The sequence below is a fragment of the Ahaetulla prasina genome, chromosome 10 (genome assembly GCF_028640845.1).
Source record: "Ahaetulla prasina isolate Xishuangbanna chromosome 10, ASM2864084v1, whole genome shotgun sequence".
Taxonomy (NCBI): Eukaryota; Metazoa; Chordata; class Lepidosauria; order Squamata; family Colubridae; genus Ahaetulla; species Ahaetulla prasina.
In genome coordinates this window covers 4217774-4238642 of record NC_080548.1, presented here as the reverse complement: position 1 = coordinate 4238642, position 20869 = coordinate 4217774, and the positions used below count along the sequence as shown (strand labels likewise).

Genomic DNA, 20869 nt, shown 5'->3' with positions numbered 1-20869 from the left:
GCCCACCCCCCCACCCCACCCCCGTTCCCCTTACGCTACCCCGCTCTAGCGCTGCGGCCGCGGAGTAGCCTGGCCGGAGTATTGCGCGGTGGAAAGCGGGGTTGGGGTGGGGCTTCTCCCGCCTGGAAAGTGCCGCTTCCTTCGGTGGGAGGAGGAAGATCAGCGAGATGTCTTGCCAAAGCGCTACGAAACACGTTGAACCCCTGGATAGGGGAGCTAAGAAAAGGGGAAGGGGCTCGGCGGGGAAGAGAGGGAAGCGTAATGTTGGAGAAAGTCGCAGCAGGTCCTGGCAAATACAAAAAGAACGCTCGGCGGAACGTCAGAATGAAATTGGCTCCGGAGGAGGAAAAATGCAAATAACAGAATTAACAGCTGCGAGAAAATGAGTTGGAGGGAAGGCTATATAAAGCATAAAAAATAGAGGGCAGCAAGGGATTGCTCGGATTAAAAGGGCAGAGAAAATGCAGTGCAATTTTTGCAGAAAATTTAAAACGTTATTTGGAACATGAGTGAAGACAGCCAAAGAAGGAGCCTCCAACAGAGTGAGTGGAATTAAACATGGAAGGAATGAAACAATTGGGGATGAAAGTGGAGTGAGGAAATTGCTCTTAGGAGTCCTCCAACAATAGTATACTGTATGTCAAAATATGGAATTGAGATAAGTGGTCAAAACAGAAGGTAAAAAGCAAGCCACACCTGCTGTGAGAATGTTGACAAATGGCACAGCTACAGGGATATTTAGTGTAACTGGTAGATTTTATCCCTGGGAAAGTAGCTGTGGGAATTGTGTAATGTGTGTGAAGACTGCTTCTCTGCCAGCCAGTCTGTAGCATGCCATTGTCGCTTCCCCATACAAAGAGGAGTAGAACCAGAGGGAACGGAAAACCTACACAGGTATTAGCTTCTTAAGAAAACCGGGGAAGTATGTGACACGATTTGGATTGTAAATGCATAAGCAGCAGGCAGGGAGTGTGCAAATCACAGTTTTGCTGTTCAGCAGGTCATTGAAAAATGTATGAGTGACAGAAAACGAGTTATTTGTATGTTGCTTTATTTAGAGAAGGCACATGATAAAAGTAGAGAAGCTTGAATTATGGAATCTCTTGTGAGAATATGGAGTGGATGCAGCAAGAATGGTCACGTGTGGGAAGTGTTATGACTAAAGACTGAGTTGTGAGGGAAGGGAAGGCTGGGAAAGGTTGGTGCTGTCTTGCGAAAACAAGGAAATAAGTGGTAAAGAATTAACAGGAATAAAGGAAGCAGCGAGAAGCAAAACTTTGAAGAAAGAGGATGAGTGAAAGAGACAGAGGCGTAAACTAGAGTTAGCTAGATTTCCTTTTCTTTCCTTTCTGCTGTTGGGCCTGAATCCGAGTGTTCCCATCAAAGGATCAGAAGGACAACCTGGAGGGGCCCAGCACAGTCATCCCAAGGAAAAACACTTCTGAGTGGTAGCAGCAATAGCTTGTCCTGGAAGAGGGTTTCTGCAGACCCAAGAGAATCCTTCAGTCCAGCTCTAAGGATAAGGGCCATTCAGAGTCAGCCCGTGCCAGAGTCCCTACAGCCTGGCTGAAGAATATTATATGCCTCTGCTGAGCCTCAGCTGTACACACACAGCTGATATTTGGGGTGAAAACAGAATAACCTGAGCACTAGCAATAGAGAAAGAAGAGAAATCTTTTCCTGAATGCCTCTTGCTTTCCTGGGAAAAAGGAGCCGAGGAGAACAGAAAGGAAGCAACATGGGTGAGGATGGGAAGGGAGTTCCCTCCTGCCCAGCAGATCTCAGGGCTGAAGGCACCGAGCAGTGGATCAATTGGTCCCAGCCAAGAAGGATATGGAGCAGCTGAGACTAAGCAGGGCAGCCCAGCCCAGGAGCTGGAACAGAGGAGCCGAAGCCAGGCCGCTCGCCCTGTTGAAGTGCACTTTCCCATCCAGCTTCAGGCAGCTGGTTCTGGGCATAGCTTGGCAGCACTCTTGGTAGCACGCAGCAGTAGATTTGTGGGAGCACGGATGGCCCTTGGTTTTGCAACTTTGGCTACAGCCTGCCACAAAATGGGAGCCTGTTTTTTTCATCTGGAAGGAGAGAGAGAAGTTGCAGTTGGCGAGTGAGGTAGGAGCAGACAGCACACGGAATGCTTCCTCTCCAGGAAGCCGGGCAATGGGTGGGAGAAGAGCTACAATACTGTGGGGGATGGGATCAAGGGCTGGATCTTCCTTTTAGAAAGGGAGAGTCTGGCTTTTGTGAATCTGGCTGCATGAATCCAGAAGGTGAGCTTGACAAAAGATGCAGTGGCCTGAAGCCACACCCTCCCTCAGCCAATTTAACAATTAAATCATAAATGCCAAAAGTCTGTGGTGGTTAGAAGTCTAATTAACCAGGAAATTCCAAGACAACAGTAACTTTTTATAGTCAACAAAAAGCCCGCTAGCTAGTGTATCTAAGGAGCAGCATCCCCTTTGGAGGGTATCAACCAGAGACATTGTTCTGCCATCAACTTTTGGGTGGGGGTGGGGTTGCAAGAGAAGGTGACCTTCACTGTGCTGGCATCTATCCTTAGAAAGTGGCAGCAGCAAAGCTTGTCTTTGGTTTGAGCTGCGGTGGTGCAGTGGTTAGAGTGCAGTACTGCAGGCTACTTCTGCTGATCACCAGCTGCCAGCAGTTTGGCAGATCGAACCTCACCTTGAGCCTTCCTTCCTTCCGAGGGGGGTAAAATGAAGACCCAGACTGTTGGGGGTGGTATGCTGACTCTGTAAACCGCTTAGAGAGGGCTGTGAAGCGGTATATAAGTCTATTGTTATTGCTATTGTCTTTCAAAGGTCCTGGCAGACATTGTACCTCGCAGAAGTCGTGGCCCACAGTGCAGCTGGTTGAGGACTTCTGACCTTTGAAACAGCCTTCTCCATGGCAGGTGAAGCTCGAGCAAACCTTTCCCTAGAAAGGCAGGAAGAAAAGCTAAACTCAGCCATGCAGCAGGGAGGTCTTCCTCTAGAAGATTACTGCAATGCTCTCTACATGGGGCTGCCCTTGAGGTGCACCCGGAGGCTGCAGTTAGTCCAGAATGCGGCTGCGCGAGTAGTAATGGGAGCCGCTCGTGGCTCCCATGTAACACCACTGCTCCGTAGTCTGCACTGGCTTCCTGTGGTCTTTCGGGTGCGCTTCAATATTTTGGTTACCACCTTTAAAGCGCTCCATGGCTTAGGACCCGGGTACTTACGAGACCGCCTGCTGTTACCCTATGCCTCCCACCGACCCGTATGCTCTCATAGAGAGGGTCTCCTCAGGGTGCCGTCCGCCAAACAGTGTCGGCTGGCGGCCCCCAGGGGTAGGGCTTTCTCTGTGGGAGCATCAACGCTCTGGAATGAACTCCCCCCTGGCCTACGTCAAGTGCCTGATCTTCAGACCTTCCGTCGTGAGCTAAAAACATACTTATTTACTCAAGCGGGACTGGCATAATAGTTTGATTTTAAATTGGGGTTTTATTAATATTCTTAAATATTTTAAATTTAAATTTTAATTATTAGCAGTTTTTGTAATTTTGCTATGTTTTAATTTGTTTTAATTGTACATATCTTGTATTTTATTTCTGGCTGTACACTGCCCTGAGTCCTTCGGGAGAAGGGCGGTATAAAAATTTAATAAATAATAATAATAATAGAACAGTGATGCTAACCTTTTTTGGACCAAGTGCCCAAAGCACGCATGTGTGCATGTGAATGTGCATGTGTGTGCCCGGACCCCCAAAATGCAATGCACACCTGGCCCCTACCTCCCCACGCATGCGTACAGGCCTCCTACATGCGCCCTGCCCCCCCACAGATACGCACGTGCCTCCCCTGCATACCCCGCCCACACACATGCGCACGTGCCTCCTCCCACACACGCCCTCCATGTGCACAGCAGAGACCCAAAGACCAGCTGGCTGGTGGGAAGTGCGCACACATACGCAGCAGAGCTGAACTGGGACAACGGGGCGCATGCCATCAAAGAGGGCGCTGTGTGCCACCTCTGGCACGCGTGCCATAGGTTTGCCATCACAGCTCTAGAACCACAAACATTTGAGGAGTCAAAAGAGGTTCCCACGTGGCAGCCGATCCGACTCAAATGAGTTTGCGAAGAGGACATCCCACGGAACACTTACATTGCGGGGTGGTGCCGTGGTGGTGGTGGTAGTAGTGGTGGGAACTGGGGTGGTGATGAGTGCCCTGTCACCTGGAAGAGAGAAGAAAATTTTGGCTCCTTGCTCTCCCAGGAATCTCCCCAGGGTGGCCCTCAAGACAAGCACTGAAGCTCCTGGGCAGGCAGCTCCTGTTCCAAGGAGGTCTGAGAGAGAGCCAGGGAAAGCCAAAGTCTTGCCAACAGCTCCATCAAGCCAGGCCACTGGCAGTGGCAGAAAGCCCCTGGTGGGCTGTCCCATCACTGAGCAAAGGCACCCGAAGAGGAGCTTACCGTATGCCGTGGCATTGAGCTGCAGGCAGTTGTGCGAGTTGCAACATTCCATAATGCAGAGTTCCAGGCCCAGTCCTCCACTCTGAAGGCACATCTCCGTGGCATTGGCACTTCCACAATCACTACTGCATCGGGCTGTATAGCTGGTGCTGTTGAGACGATAGAGCTGCGAGAGCCACAGAGCATGAGCAGGGCTGGCATTTCAGGAATCCCTGCTAGGGCTCAAGAAGGAGCACCCCTTGTCATCCCCCCCCCCAATTAGGCAGCCCCAGAACCCTTACCTCACAGTGTGAAGCATTGTGGCAGAGCTGGGAATTGTTGCCATGGGCCTCCTCCTGGTAGCACCTCTCTCCTGAACACTGGAAACTCTGGCAAGTGAGCTGCCAGAAAAGAGAGGGAGCTGGAGGTACACAGTGACCAGACCAAAACCCTTCTTTTGCCAATACTCTGCCTGCCAATACTCTGGCATCCCACAAGCCTCCCCATGGCTCTTCCCTGCTGCGTCCACCCAGCCCAACCTCTCCCTTCCTCAAAGGGCCCCCATTTCTCTGTCCAGCTAAGGAAAAAAGGCTCCCCCCTTCTGCTCAGTAGCCCAGTTTCCTTACAGGTATCACACCTGTCCCATTCAGGGAATGGTTGGAGAAAATGGCTGCTCCAGAGACCACATCTGGCTCTGAAAAAAGTGAGAGAAAGAGGGATAAGCAGCTGGACCAATGGGGATCTTGTGGGGTAGAACAGGAGCAAGGTTGGGTATTTCAGAAAGCAAGGGAAACAGCGGTAGAGAGGCCTAGTGGTCCCCCTTCTCCCCCTTCAGGTCCACTGAGGCCTCGTGTCCCTTTCCTTTGGTTCTCATGGCCAGCCATCTCACCTGCTTCTGCATAAGGACCTCGGGTGCCAAAGTAGGAAAGACTGCAGAGGAGAAGGAGGCCTGCAGACAAACAGAGAAGGTGGGAGGGTAGGAGACCCAGAGAACAACATTTCCACTTCTTTGGAGAGTAATCTACAGGACCTCTCATGAGTTCATGAGCCCTCCTTTTCAAAGTCCAGGCGCATATTTTGGGATCCCCTGGGACAAGACTTTGGTGTTTGGTAGGCAGAAATTCAGTAGAGTAGAAATAGAGTAGAATGAAAGTAAAGTGGAAGGGCTTCAGCCTTGATTGGTGCCAGGCTGTCTATTCCTCCAGTCATCTTCTCTAAGGACCCTCTTACCTTGGGCTGAAAGGATCCGGAAGTTTGGGTGGATCATCCTGGAGCACAGGACTCGCTTCTCTAGATGGAGGGGAGGAAGGCAGTGGTGAAATCTGAACCAGTTTACTACCGGTTTGCTGGCTGCGCATGCGCACTGCATGTGCGCATGTGCAGTGCGCACCACACATCAAATGCAAAGTGCGCGCACACAGTGCACGCCAAAAAGAGGCATGGGGTAAGTAGAACAGCGTGAGTGTGTGTGTGATCAGCTGTGGCGCGCAATCTTTTTCTTTTAAAAGCCTTTAATAGGTCCAAATAGGTTGTAAAAAATGCTTTTAAAAGCAAAAAAAAGGCTCTGATGATTGCACAGCTCAGCTGTGATCGTTTTTTACTTTTCTTTTTTTACCTTTTAAAAGCATTTTTTAAAAGAAATGGCAAGCGGGGAAACGGGCGACTGGGCATTGGGTAGGCATGGGGGGGGCAGGGATTTTTGCTACCGGTTCTCCAAACCACCCACTGCCATTGCTACTGGATCAGCTGATCTGGTCCGAACCGGGAGCATTTCACCCCTGGAGGTGAGAAGCCTCTGTGGCCTCTGCAGAGGTTGTGTTTCTTTTGCTGCAGAGGAAAAGCAGACAAGATCCACACACCATGCAAAGCCGTGGGAAGGCTCCCAGCCACCCAAGCGGCTGAATCCTGATCCCTTCAGCATGGCCTGCTACCGCTGCAGGCACTGGGTACTCCATAGCTGTGCATCATGTTATGGTAGGGAACCGGTTGCCAAGGCAACCCCCACAACCAGGGTCAAGGAGGAGCCCTCATTGTGGTTGGGTCATGACTGTATTTCCTCAGCTTAGCGGCTGGTGGCCAGACCTGACCAAACTTTCTCTCCATTCCTGACCCATCCAGCAGCAAAGAAAGCTGGAACTGGCTTTTCAAAGTCTTAGGGAGGATCAGTCTCCCTGACCTGGAAAACCTGATGCGTGGTGCTCCTACTCTGGTGCTGCACCGAAGGTCTGTTGCAGAAAAGAGTGTTTCTTTAGGCAGTTCTTGGAAGGGCTTACGTCTAGTCTATGTGAATAGTACATACATAGTCTAGTCTAGTGAAAAGAAGGACTAGGTGAGACATGATAGCAATGCTCCAATATTTGAAGGGCTGTCACAAAAATAAGGGGAGTCAACCTATTTACCAAACATCAGAAGTCAAGACAAGAAATAATGGATAGAGACTAATCAAGGAGAGAAGCAATCTCAAACTAAGGAAAAAAATTCCTGACAGTGAGAACAATAAACTAGTGGAATGGCTTGCCTTCAGAAGTCGTAAGGTGTTCCATCACTGGAGCCTTTTAAGAAGAGACTGGACAGCCATTTGTCTGAAATGGCATACGGTCTCCTGCTCAAGTAGGGGGTTGGACTAGATGACCTCCAAGATCCCTTCCAACTCTGTTATGCTGTTTTATGTTCTCTCTCTCTTCCTCCCTCCCTCCCTCCCATTTATCTGCTGTCTGAACTATTTTTACTAGCATGAATATCTATTATTTGGAGGGAATGACTTGTGTCTGCATTTGCTAAGTAGGGCTACAATAAATCTTATGTCCCACGCAGGGCTAAGAAACAGGGAGAGTCCGTGTCAAATAGGGAAAGGCTACCTTATTTGACAGTCTTTCCTTTTCAAGCAGGCCCTGCAAGAAGCCCCCCCCCCGGGGTGTCTCCAGTGTTACCCCTAAGAACTTTTGGGGACCCCAATATATATATCCAAAATCAAAGTTCTCTACCCAGAACAAGGACTTCCACCAGGAGGCTCCTTAACTGAGCAGCCGCTGAGCAAGTCATTTCTGAAGACTGAGTCACCCCTTGATCAGTGCAGGGCCCGACTCAAAGCCCCCTCCCCCACCAAAGGCTGTTCAGTTCCTGCCTGAACACATAAAGGGTAGATTGGCTCACCCCCCCCCCCACCTCCACTCAGTCAAAATCTGCCTGCTTGAAGTTAAAACATTCCATATAAAAAATTGATAAAATAAATTCCAATTTCTGGTATGATAGAAAGCCAAGCTGGACCTTCTGCTTGACATCCGTTCAGCTGCTTGAAAAAAAATGGAATCACCTGCCACTCAAGCTTAAGGCCACTCAGCGTGTCCAGCTCCTTCAAGCTCACTTCGTAAGTGGTCTTACTGAGTGGTCCTTGTGGCCCCTCCTCTGAACCTGTTCTGGTGCCTCTGAATGTTTTTGGTTTTTTTTTAAATTGAAAAAGTTTTTACAAAATTTTTTCCCCCTCTTTCTCCCCCCTCTCCCCTCCATCCCCTCCCTCCTCCCTCCAAAACCACCCTCCTCCCTCCCCCCCACCCCCAACTTCCCAGAGCAAACACAAGGTATAGTTCAGAAAGAAAACAATCATACGCTAAATTTTCCCTAACACAAATTATAGTCCTCCCCTTCTTCTCAAATCCTCTTTCCCCATACAAATCAGAGATAAATACATCCTATCATTCAAAGGCAATCTGGTATCTCTTAATCTGATATCTATTTTGCGTATATTCAATCCATTTTTTCCATTCAGTTAGATATTTTTCTTGTGTTTTCTTGTGTTTCAAAAAGGCTGAGATTTTAGCCATCTCAGCCAAATTAGTAACTTTCAATATCCATTCTTCTATTGTAGGTAATTCTTTTTTCTTCCAGTATTGTCCTATCAGTAGTCTTGCCGCTGTTATTAGGTTTAAAATCAACTTAGTCTCAATTACTGTACAGGCCTCTGAATGTTTTTTAAAACGCATGTTTTAAAAACTTAACATTTGGGACGAAATTTCACCAGATCAAAAGAAATTGGAATCATCCTTTGATCTGGTAAAACACTTCTCTAAATGTGGCTTAGAATGGCATTTTTTTGCAGTCCTATCACACTGCTGGATCAGTTTGCAATCAACCCCAATTCTGAGATTCCCCCACCCACATTATCGAGGCCAGCATTCCCCCCCCCTCTCCAGGTTTCTGCTCCCACCATTCCGGCCTCTTCATGTATCATTTACACCATCTTGCAGCCCCACAAGGAAATTGTTCTTTCAGAAGCTGGGATTGGAGGTGACATGGCCCCTCCGAAGGTAGCTAATCTGCGATCTATTTAGCGAACTGCATGATCTAGATTCGCATTGGGCTCATTTCCAGGATGCTGGCAGGCCCCAAAGTGACTTGTGGCTGCCAGGGAGACAGGAAAATGACACGCCCGAAGGCCCAGGGCTGCAGGTTAAAGACACGCGTTGTTGGCCCAGCAACGCATGTTTGGTTCAGCCCCAGAGGGAAGCGAGGGACGCCCAGGCAGGCATCAAAAACAGAAATCTGCCCCTTGCCTTGTATCAGCCAACGCCTAGCTAGTTGGGATGACATTCCAAATTCATTCCCATCTCTCTGAGCCAGCCCTCTGGGTACTTCAAGGACCAGGAATCTGGGTCTTCCAGACCCTTCCCAATACCGCAGCCCAGATTTTGTGACAACCTTGCCCTGAGTTAGTTCCTGCTGGAGCCACGAACCTACGCTGGAGTAAACAGGCCACGGGTGAAGGCACAGCAGCTTATTCTTTCACCTGCCTCTGTCCTCTTAGAGCTCCAGGCTACAAATGGCCCAGCAGAAGCCACATGAGCCATCTTTGGCTCGTCTGCAGACATGCCCAGCCCAAGAACAAGGAGGATCAGTCTCCCGGCTAACTCATTCCTTCCCAGGCTGTGGCTTATGGTTCCGTGGGAATTCCTTCCCGCATAGTGTGTGTAGGTTCTGGGTTGCTATTGGCTCAGCTTCTGCCTCCCTGGCTTAGACATTCAATACACCATCTCTTGATAACTGACAGGTCCACAAGCACCCCTCTAGACTTTTCTGCAGTCTGTTCCTCACTTACCTTGCTTGCTTGCAGGGAGTCTTGGTGTCTGTCTGAATGCTCTCTGCCTGCAGCACTGGCAGCAATGTCCCCTTGAGAACCCTCATCTCCGCCCAGGTAGAGATGGAGCCAACCAGTCGAGAGCACTCCAAGGTGGGGGAGAAGAGGCACCTGGCTCCCTGGTGCTCTGGGCAATATGTTCCCTGCCTCTGGATCAACTGTGGCTCATCCAAGGTGAGGAGCTAAGCCTTCCTGACAAACCTTTCTACGATGGTCCTCCCAGTTTGCCACCTGATTTATGTCAATTGGACAGGAAATAGAGAGAGACATCTTTTTGGCACTGCTGTTTCTCTGGAGCGTCTGAGAACTCCATTTCCTACAGGAAATTCTGCTAAACAAAGTCCCCTCGATTCCAAGGATGAAACCCTTCTCTTTCTGGAAGCCAAGAAGAGGCCACAGGCATCCCAGTTTGCATCATGGCTTGATCTGTTCTTTGGGCTGGCAATAGCTGCTTCCTGGCAATCTCACAGACCACGTATCCCAGTGAAGACCATTTTTCAGAGACGAAGATCCAGGGCCCACAGGAACGGGGTTAGACTTAGGGGCAGAAAGCAGTCTCTCTTTCTCTCTCTGATCAACTGTTCTGCTCCAGATTGGCCTGAGCCTCCTGAGGGATCTTCCCACATACAATGAAACCAATCCTTGCTTATAGCTGCTGCTCTCTGCCCCCACCTAAGGGTATCCGGATAACAGGCCCTGCTAGTCTGCTTGAGTTTAGCCAGTGGCTTCTGGAAGAGAAGCAAGAGTTTGCCCCATTTCCCAGAAAAGTCTCCACCTCTGTAGCTTGCTTTTGGTTAAGCCTCCGCCTCAGCTTCCTGGGACAATTACAGCAACAAACCCGCCCCAATTAGACTTAATGATCCACTCTTTCCATTCCCAGGGGGCTCAGAGTAGCAGCTCATGTGTCAACAAAGGAAAAACACTGCTTAGTGGCAGATTGGCACAGGCTTAACTGATGGTAGCAGGTACTGGGTAGCCTCCCCAAATTAATACACTGGAAGAGCAGCAGCTTCCTTTTATCCCCCCATAACGTATATGGCACCTGCCAAGAGAATCCTGCTTTTCTACCAAAGAGAATTTGGGAAAAGATCTACAGGGCAGCCTTTCATCAAAACCTCACTAGCTCTTCTCCAACAAGGCTGTCCCATATGCCAATGCTTGCTTTTCTCTGCTCCCTTGAGCAAATGACAACGAGGGACTGACTATTCCGAAATAATGGCTGCAAAGACAAGTGAAGGCAAGAGAAGGGCTGGAGGCAGCACCTCAGCTGTGAACACAAGCATGGGACCCCTATGTTCTTACCCAATATAAAGGAACTTTCCTTCCACGTTTCCTGCAGAGGGAAGTTAACTTGGGTTTGAATGGTGTGTTCCTTCAGATACTGAGGATCAAGGATGGGTCATTCAGTGACAGACATTGGGAGAAAGTCTCCGTCAAGCAAGGCTACACCACCAGACCAGATGCTCATTCCTCCTGCCTTTAAAAGTAGTTTATTTCTATATATCAGTTCAACATAAAGCAAAGGTCTTACAGAGTCCATTCTGTTGACTAGGAGCATCTCTGAAGTGCCTGCCCACAAGGACTCCAGTCACCAAAAGGGAGACAAGGGTGGGGATGGGGCAGGTGCGTGTCTGTTTACAGCAGGCCTTGGCGTTTCAGGTCTTCATAGGTCTTCTTGTTGACCACATTCCCACTGGAGTCTTCATATTCCTCCTGGAATGATAAATGAAGCTGCTGACAGCCAAATGCAAAGCCAAACATCCAACAAAACACAACACAACAGCAAGACCCACCCTCTCTCTGTGACAGAACACAAGGATTTTGACCCATCCAAATTGAAAAGTTTCTGCACCAGGAGCCCCTTCTAGTTTCTCTCTGGGCTGCAGGTATAACCTTGGAATACTCATGGATGGCGCCTCTGGGCCTGTCCATTTGTGAGGAATACAGTTTCCCTTTTTCCCCTTTGGTTCAAGACTTGTTTGGCGGGGGGGGCGTGTTTCTTCCTCACCTGCTGGCTGGCATTTCTGGTTTCTCTCCCACCCCAATGCTGCAGCCAACTCTGTTTTCCTGCTGCTGTTCATCCATGCCTATTTTTGACCCAAAGTGTAGCTGCCGGCACCATTTTTATGACTTTGTTGCACTTGACTGATCTCTCACGCCCCTCCCCCCCAACATCTCTTCTCACCTCTCCCCCTTTGAATGTTTTGGAGGCAGTGACTTCGCCATTCCATCAGGGTATTTCTCATTTTGCTATCCCTATTAAATGGTAAAGGTAAAGGTTCCCCTCGGCACACTAGGGGGTGGTGCTCATCTTGGTTTCAAAGCCGAAGAGCCAGCGCTGTCCGGAGACGTCTCCGTGGTCATGTGGGCGGCATGACTTGACGCCAAAGGCACACGGAATGCTGTTACCTTCCCACCAAAGGTGGTCCCTATTTTTCTACTTGCATTTTTTACCTGCTTTTGAACTGCCAGGTTGGCAAAAGCTGGGACAAGTAACGGGAGCTCACCCCGTTACACGGCGGCACTAGGGATTTGAACTGCTGACCTTTCGATTGACAAGCTCAGCGTCTTAGCCACTAAACCACAAACCAAATTTGTTGTTGAGCGAGAAATTTGTTAAGTGAGTTTTACCCCCTTTTATGACTTTTCTCTGAATCACTGCAGTTCTTAAATTAGTAACACGGTTGTTAAGTGAATCTGGTTTCCCCACTGACTTTGCTTGTCAGAAGGTTGCAAAAAGTAACACATGACCTGCAACCGTCATAAATGCGAGTCAGTTGTGAAGCATCCAAATGTAAATCATGTGACCATGGAGATGCTGCAATGGTCATGTGTGAAAAACGGGACTGTCACTTTTTTGAGTGCCATTGTAATTTTGAACAGTCACTAAGTGAACTGTTGTAAATTGAGGACTGCCTGTACTAGGGAAAAAGAACCATATTTTTCAGAGTATAAGAGACACTTTTCCCCCCTAAAAGAGGCTGAAAATTTGGGTATACTCCAAATGTAGCTTTTTTGAAGCTTTTTTCAGCCCTAACGAGGTGCTAGCGAGTGAAGCCGTCTCCCTGCTTTGCTCATGGCTGCTCCCTCTCAGCTCTGCTTTAGAAGCTGTTTTTCATTCCCAAGCAGGGGATAAAATGCACAACTCCCTGCTCAAAACCAGCAAACGAATGTGCTGAAGCTGACCGGACTAAGGAGGCTACCCAGATGAATACCTGGTAGGTAAGCAGATTTCCCCCCCCCCCACTATTTTCCTTCCCAAAAACTAAGCTGCATCTTATACTCTGAAAAATACGGTAGCTAACATTATTTCCTACATATTAGTGATACTTCCACAGGATAAATTGTCCAGTGCGCTTTTTGTGGCATACCTGTGACTCTAGTAAGTTCTATGGTTTGTGAGTTGAAAAAGGAAATGTATACACAGATGCAAGGAAGTATCTAAACCACAACAAAAAAGAGGCAATAAGAGAGAGTGTGGAATGCCGTAACAGCATCGGCTGCTTTTAAGATGAGGCACCACTGAAGTCTGTCTGTGCTAAATGTCTATGGAGAATCTCCGTCTGTGTTGTTAAGCACAGACATGTCCCAAAGGTGCTTTTTCAAGAGGCAACTTGAAAACTCAGACTTTCTGGTTTTTCTTTGAAGACGTTTCGCTTCTCATTCAAGAAGCTTCTTCAACACTGGAGAAGCGAAACCTCTTCAAAGAAAAACCAGAAAGTCCAGTTGCCTCTTGAAAAAACACTTTTAGGACATGTCTGTACTTAACAACACAGGGATCATCTCCCCAGTATTTTGAGGTCTTCAACATTCCTCCTCCTCTTGGTGCTTTCCTGTTTCTTGCAGGTCTTCATTTATATGTTGAATTGCAGTAGGGTTGGACTAGATGACCTATAAGATCCCTTCCAATTCTGTTAATCTGTTATCTTCACCTCTACCCTCCACCCCCCCCCAAATGGCCCTGTTGATGTTGAGGGGGTCGGAAGGTTCCTGTGTTGAATCTGGGGCCACTTCCAACCCCCTGAGGTCACGCAGGGAAATGCTGAAGGCCATTCCATTACTAAACAAAATTGCTTCTTTTTTGTTCTTTTGGTCAACGTAAGAAAAATAATGGCAGACCCTTTTGGAGGAAATGGATTGTTACTAGAACCACAGACAAATCTTTGATCAATGTTATTAAAAAGGGAAAGGGCAGAATCTGTAGGAGAATCAGCCTTTCAACAGTAAGAAGAAACTGATCAGATGTAATAGAGCTTTGAAAAAAAATATGCACAACTGTGGAAATAATTGGGTAATTTGCCCATACCCATCCTAATGAATGAACTGTCCCAAGTTTGGAGTCACAGTTGTATATGAAGACTGGCTAAGTCATATATAGAAAGTAAAGATGAGTATGTGCCTTCTGCTTTTAAAAAATACTATTTGTATTAGACAGGGACGGGGCACAAGAGCGAGTGAAAGAAAATAAGACAGACTTGAGTATTTTAACCTAGAGCCCCGCACTAGAGGAGAGTTAGAGTAATTTAAAATTTTAAAACATATCCTTTCAAAAGATGTAGTGCATTTGTAACACAATATTAGCAAGGATGATTTAGAATGAAATTAGAAGAGTTACATAAATTCTTACTGTAGCTCAACAGTTATTTATCCCAGTAGCCAGAGTCAACCCCTGAGGTTATACTGAATCTCCAATGTGGTCCAAGGGCTCAGGTGCTGCAGAACAAGGGCTAAGAAGAACTTACTTCTGTATCTGGCTGCCACCTCTCCGAAGCCTTCTGTTGCTTCAGCTTGGCCCACACTGAAAAACAGAGGAAAGCCAAGTCCTGCTTTGGTGCCGAGGGGGAGCTTTCAGAAGCTCCTATGAGATAATAGCTCCCCCCACCAAGGCTTTTCCCTGATGCATGCCCGCCCCGCCACTCAACACCCCCTGCCAAGGCCAGTGTATCCTCTTTCCCACCCTTGAGGTCAAGGCAAACAGGCTTGGCACCCACTTACATGACACGGCGTCTTCAATCTGTGTAACGTTTGCGAAATGAGCTGTGTTGGGAATGCCCAAGCATCGCATCCCATGAGCGTGGCGCCATTCCTATAGAGCACAAGGGATCATAAAACCGAGGACCCAGCCTCCTAAAACGAGGACTACTCTTGAGAAGCCAGGAATGGCCTGAGGAAGTTAGGAATCCTAGAGTTTAAAGGAGACATTTTGGCCACAGAGTCCACCCCCAGCTTCATTCAAATTAAAGGGTCCCAGATGCACGCACGCATTCTTTGCCTCTCCCTGAAAGAATGCTGTGGCATTGGGGTCTCAAAAGAGGCATGACGCAAAAACAGCTCTCTCCCAGCCCCAGAGCAGTGCTGAGGTTACTAGAGATAGCAACAGCACTTAGACTTATATACCGCTTCACAGTGCTTTACAGCCCTCCCTAAGCGGTTTACAGAGTCAGTCTCTTGCCCCCAACAATCTGGGTCCTCATTTTACCCACCTCGGAAGGATGGAAGGCTGAGTCAACCTTGAGCCTGGTGAGATTTGAACTGCCAAATTGCAGGCAGCCGGCTTAGCCTGCAGTACTGCATTCTAACCACCGGGCCACCGCGCCTTGAAGTCGGAGGAAACTACCAAGATGCCAGACCAGCAAGGAACCTGCTCTGGAATCAGCCTGAAAAGCCCAACTACCCTCCACTCCACCCCTACCGCAGCCTCAGGAATCCGACCCTCTCCCAGATGGAAGCACAGCATGGCGCTTCTTACCGCAAAGTGTCGCTGGAAAGCTTTGGGCCCACGGTATGTATAATTCCCACAGATCTCACAGTTGTAGTTGATGTTCAACCCGTGGAGCTTGTAGAGCCAGTAGGGAATTGGCTGGAAGGCAAAGAGCCACAGAGGTCACCGGATGCCATATACAAGGCCAGTCCAAGGAGGAGACGGAGGCCCCTCTGTCCTGCCAGAGGCCTTACCTTACCATCCCAGCCCAGAGGCAAGTTCTTGGGGTTGTAGATGATCTCATTCTCTTCGTCCTCACTTTCGCTCTCACTGATCTGCTCTTCCTCTTCCTCCTCACGCTCTTCCCCAGTCCGCGCCTGCTTGCGCTGCACATTTTCATGCGTCAGCTGCCGTTGCTCCTGTGGGACAGTGAAGCCTGTGAATACAGCAGCCCCTGCCTGGGACTTCCATGCTCAAGGGAGGGGGTGGCTCTTACCCCAAGGATCTCCACGTACTCGTAGATCTGGGCTTCTAGGAAGGCCACGTCCTTATTCCGCTCTGTGTCCCTGTCAAGACAATGGTGCCCACAAGTGAGCAACCCCAGCTGGTACCAAAGGTGGCTCTGCTTCTTCACCTTAGAATGTGAGACCACTAAAGGAGGAGACCAACTCAAAAAGGGCCTGAGCAGGCAATGCAGCACTCACCCCCACCTCAACCTAGAGCAGACTCACCGTTTGCTCCCTTTTGTCTTAGGGTTTTTGGCAAAGAGAGCGGGATCAAGGGCTTCCAGGGACTTGCCCTTTGTGCTGAAAAGCCTCTGAGCGCGTTCCTCCAACGTCCTGAGCAGGAAGGAGAGCAAGAACCCCTCAGGTCTGGCTCCAGGGTACCTTTTAGCATTGTAAGTAAGAGCCAGGAATGGGGAGCTGGAAAACACTGGAAGTTCCTTGTCACCCAAGAACATACAGAACGTGTTTTGGGGTAGGAAGAAGAGACAACAACTTGATTCTTTTGTACAAAAGCTATTTTGGTTTTCAAACTGCTGAGATCAAATCCTTCTGCTTGTTCTCGCCAGAGGATGCCATCCCCACCCAGGCAAGGGTCCGCACCTTCACCAGGAAAGCCCAGGGCAGGACTGATATGCCTGTGCCACTTCTCTGCATGTCCCCCAGGCTGCCAAGCCACCGCAAACGCTAAAGCTGTTTCCACTTACCCTCCACATTTCAGACCTAAGGCCAGCAGGGCAGATTTCAGCCGATCTAGACCAAGGGAGGCCAACTCCTGTGGAGAAGTACCAAAAGCTGAGTCCCTCCTTGCAGGGCCATGGAGGAAAGTGGCCCCATGGATTCCCAGAGGCACCTAGGTGGGGTGGGTGGGTGTTCCACTCTTAGCCTCCCCCATTCCCGATCCAGAAGAGATTCAGAATGGCTACCAACCTCCCAAGAGGAGAAGGCAGAGAGGTCCAGGTGGGCCCCAGCATGCGTGAGGGCACTGCTAGTCTCTTTCTGTCAAGGGACAACAGGAGGATATGTAGATAAAGGTTGTGCAGATCAGTGGCCTCCAGATGTGCTTAGGCCCAACTCTCCCAGCCATTTAGGTTGACTGGGGACACCGAGGCACAGGGTGGGAGGAGGCATCTCTCCCAGAAACATGAACAATTAACATGGTTTACAACACTTGTGCTTCACATTAAGCCTCACCCATCACAGAATGGCACTCACCGGCCAACCAGGGAAAGTGCCAATCTCCCACTTTTTCTCAAAATCTCCCTGAATTTTGCCAAACAGCTCATTCTGGTCAAGCAGAGGCTTTACTCGGTCTGTATAATCCTGCAGGTATTCCAACAGCATCTCCAAGTACCTGTAAAACATCAGACTGACTGTGGCAGGAGAGCCTGGCATTCTCCAACCCAAATGGGCCTTTTTCCCATCCGTCTGTCAGCTGGCGGCAACTGAGAATTACCATACCATACATGAATGTGCAGCCACGAAGTCAAACCACTTTAAACCTGTGCCTGCTACTGTAACCCAAGTGGGGAAATGAGAAATTCTGCTTTTGTTCACGCAAAACTGTTAATTTGACCAGCTTTAATAGCCCAGAGGATGACACATTCCCCTTTTCATAGGAAAATCTCACCTTCTGTACTCGGCATTCTTTCTATCCTTTGGAATGTCAAAGAGCTGGTCGAAAGTAGACAGGTAAGTGATGTAGTCCAGTTTCTGCAATAGCACGAAGAAAGAGAAGGGAGTTTGTCACAATTCTCTGAAACCCCAGGCCAAAGCACCTGCTCTCTGGAGGTTCCTACGGCTGCCCTTGCTGTGAGGCTGGGGGAGAGAAGAGCCTTGCACACACTCACCCTTCCCTTTCAGCCCAGCAAGAGATAACCTTCCTTTTATTCTTCTCCCTCCCTCATTTCCAGTCCAACATTTTGTGCCACTTCAGTGGCGCTTCCCTTTTACATAGCTCTATTAAGCGTAAATCTGAGGACACAATCCGCAAGGATGAGAGCAAAACAAGGGAGCATCAGTTGTGCCCCCCGCAAGCCTGGAAAACAGTATGGAAGCCTCACCTCAGACGACTTGAGGTTGATGTACTTCAGGTAGCAGTCGTGCAGGTCCAGATAGCGGCCGTATCCTTCTTCATCAGTGAACTCCACAAGGTCTACAAGAAGCCAAGAATGAAAGATGACCCAGAACCATCCCAGAGGAGGAAGCAAAGATAGCTATCTTCAGCACGTAATTTATTCATTTGAAAGAAAGAAAGCCAAGCATGAATCCTGCCACACGGACTTACTCTGAGCCTCTTCGCTTGGGTTTTCCCGGGCCTTTAAGAGCTCCTCAAATTCTACTGACATCGGCACACAGATCTACAAAGGTAACACACGGTTTTTGGTTTTGCTTCATGATCCCCCTCCCCAAAAACATAAAGAAAAAAAGAGGTGCCGCATGCAGGAAATCACTCAAGCGTGTTTGAACACAATTAAACCCTTCTTATTCTTCCACACGAGCACAAAGGATACTGGTAAGATCACGGCCGTGGCCAGAGGGGCTTCTTGACTGAGGAAGCAGAAAGGAAAGGAAAGTCTTTCAAGTGAGCTTTACTGCCAGAAACAGAGGTTTGGGTTTTTGCAACAATAATACAAAGTTCACAAATGAAATGCTGCTCTGCAGAGACTGAATTTGTCTTCTTAAGGAAATGGATGATTAAAGTCATTACTACTTGGATGCAAATGCAAAAGTCTGGTCTAAAAAATGATCAGACACAAACCATAGATTTTAGGAAGTTCAAAATCTTCTGGAAAGAAAACCTTAAAAAAAAAAGATTTTGTAGTTGACCAGAATTTCTTGTAGAGGAAATTAAGGACAGCACTTTCAGCTCATAAACAACTTTCTGGAAATGGTAGAAAGAACCAAGAAATAAGGCCAGGAAGACAAAGGCAGAAATAAACCAAGGTGAGTGGGAGAGGCAAAATCCAGCAAGGTAGTGGGGATGCCTTTGAATCACTCTTAACTCCTTATAACTGCCTGGACAAGCACCTGCTGTTTTCTTGGCTAAATTTCAAAATGGTCTGCCTTCACTTTCTTTTTCCTAGACTGAGGGACAGATAAGTGGCCAAGGTCACCGAGCCTGGTTTTATGCTCAAACTGAGACAAGCCTGGTGCCTTAATTTTGATACCAAACCGGCTCTCCCAACAAGAAGAGCTCTTTCAAATATGTCAACAGTAAGAAGACAAATGAGCTTGTGAACTTTGCTGATTCCAAATGGAGAAAGCAGAGGAACGTCTTTTGCCTGTCTGTATATCCAAAGACTGAAGAGCTGTCAGGCTCTTAAATTATTTTTTCAGGAGAGCTGGGGAGATGTCAGAGGACAAGAGAAAAGCAAATATGGCACCCCTCTTCCAGAAAGGGGAAAAAAAGAAGATTCTAGAAATTATCAACTAAGGAATTAATTGAAGATAGTATCAACATGGCTTTGTGAAAAAGATTTTATGAGATAAATTTTATTTCCTTTGAAAAGGGAACTGCACTAAAGTTAAACAATCAACCTCAAAATCAGGGTCTGACAACATTCCACGACCATCTCTTAAAGAGAATTCAGACTGCACAACAGTAAGGAGAGTCTGAATTCAGAGTCATCAGTGGCTCTACCTTAAGTCGGTGGATGGGATCTCTCTCGAGGCCACAACCATTCCACATTTTCTTTAAGATGCAGCCAACAAGTTTGATGGACTGCTTATCTAATCTGCAGGTAACACAACACTGGAGGTCTGGCCAATATCCGGGATAATAGAATGAGAGTGTAACATAGGTAATCCCCAACTTACAACTATTCATTTGCAAAGGGCTGGATGAGGTTACCTTTGTGGTAACTTCAAGCTCTTCAATTCTAAGAGCAAGAGTTGTCCTCTCTCACCTCTTGGCAAAAAGAAAACAGTTCTACTGAAGGGAAAGCTACAACCTGTGATGGCTTGTTTCAGAGCCCTGGGTGAACCAGACTCTGATGCCTGGCATCCAGCGCCATTCTCTTTCTCAAGAATTGGGCTGGCCTGAAGCCCAGAACTTCTGCAGACTGAGGCAAACCTACAGACCATCTGCTTGGCAATGCCAGTGGTTCCGAGAGAGTCTCCTCCAAGTCAAGAAACTAATTGCTAAATGTTTACAGATTGTAATAACAGGGAAGAACTTTGGGGAGTTAACTTGGGTTTTAAAACATTTTAATACAACCAAAACTGAAATGTACAGTGTTAAAAAATTAAAAAGCTCAGTTTTCTATAAAAACTAACTGTATTGAGACAACCCCCCCACCCCAGAGAAAACCATCTTCAGCCTTACAAATTGCAAGAGGGTAAAAACCGCCTTTTGGCACAGCGATTGCCAGAGAAGGGGAGGGAAAGGCCGGGCAAGGGGAGGCTGCGGGCGGCCCGGGGCCCGCTGACCTCGTTGGGATGCTTGCGATGGAACTCCTTGATCTGCTTCAGCCGGTTGTAGAACTCGGCGAACTCGTTGGGCCCCGAAATCGCGCCGAGCTCTTCCTTCCGCAACCTGGGGAGGGGGAGGGGGGGAGCCCAGCACGGGGGTCAGCGGGTCTTTCGGCCGCCCCGGAGACCCCGCCCCGCGCCCCAGTCCCCGTCCCCGGCGCTTACCCGTCCTTGTCGTCGTAGAGGTCCCGCAGGTTGCCGCTGACTTCCATGTAGCGCTGCAAAAAAGGCCGTCGCGTCAGCCGCCCCCGAGGCCAGGCGACCCCCGCCCGCCCGTCCCTCCCGCCCCCCCCGCCCCCCGGCCACTCACGTCCTGCATGGCCCGCGTGCGGTGGTCCGAGTTGATCTGGTCCCGCAGCTGCTCGAGTGAGAGAGAGAGAAGGGTTAGGCCCGGCTCCCGCCCCCCCGCCCCCGCCGCCCCCCGGCCCCGGCCCCGCGCCCCACCGTGGACTTGCGGGTCAGCATCTCCTTGACCATCACGTCCATCAGCCGCTCGCGCTCCTCGTGGTAGCGGCGCTGTTGCTCCAGGATGGTCTCCATGGCGGCGTCGGAGCCGGAAGCCGTCTCCCGCGCGACCCGGTGTTCCCCTCCCCCCACACCGCGGCCGCGCGGAAAGGTTCCGCCCGGGCGACGCGG

General features: G+C 48.9%; 2 protein-coding genes across 4 annotated transcripts; both read right to left on the bottom strand.

The window, feature by feature from the left end:
* Positions 1 to 18: 18 nt before the first annotated feature.
* LOC131204328 (uncharacterized) lies at positions 19 to 10978 on the bottom strand. 3 transcript variants are annotated; one of them, XM_058195500.1, is made up of 9 exons: positions 10859 to 10978; positions 5656 to 5715; positions 5315 to 5374; positions 5052 to 5119; positions 4728 to 4826; positions 4447 to 4612; positions 4139 to 4209; positions 2836 to 2931; positions 19 to 2072 (listed from the first exon to the last, which is right to left on the bottom strand). In XM_058195500.1, exons 2-9 carry the CDS (start codon positions 5690 to 5692, stop codon positions 1809 to 1811), a joined length of 861 nt encoding a protein of 286 aa, XP_058051483.1. In that variant the 5' UTR covers positions 5693 to 5715; positions 10859 to 10978; the 3' UTR covers positions 19 to 1808. The 3 variants fall into 3 exon arrangements, with proteins under 3 accessions (XP_058051483.1, XP_058051482.1, XP_058051485.1); XM_058195499.1 differs by lacking the exon at positions 10859 to 10978 and having other exon boundaries at positions 1936 to 2931; positions 5656 to 5857; XM_058195502.1 differs by lacking the exons at positions 5315 to 5374; positions 5656 to 5715; positions 10859 to 10978 and having other exon boundaries at positions 1936 to 2931; positions 5063 to 5104.
* Positions 10979 to 11029: 51 nt separating this feature from the next.
* On the bottom strand, positions 11030 to 20869 carry SF3A3 (splicing factor 3a subunit 3). The gene is made up of 17 exons (XM_058195498.1): positions 20678 to 20869; positions 20544 to 20591; positions 20399 to 20451; positions 20192 to 20297; positions 18048 to 18120; positions 17824 to 17915; positions 17391 to 17473; positions 16976 to 17114; positions 16691 to 16759; positions 16468 to 16535; positions 15989 to 16096; positions 15754 to 15823; positions 15512 to 15676; positions 15306 to 15416; positions 14552 to 14642; positions 14299 to 14354; positions 11030 to 11269 (listed from the first exon to the last, which is right to left on the bottom strand). The coding sequence occupies exons 1-17, from the start codon at positions 20771 to 20773 to the stop codon at positions 11192 to 11194; spliced, it is 1506 nt and encodes a 501-aa protein (XP_058051481.1). The 5' UTR covers positions 20774 to 20869; the 3' UTR covers positions 11030 to 11191.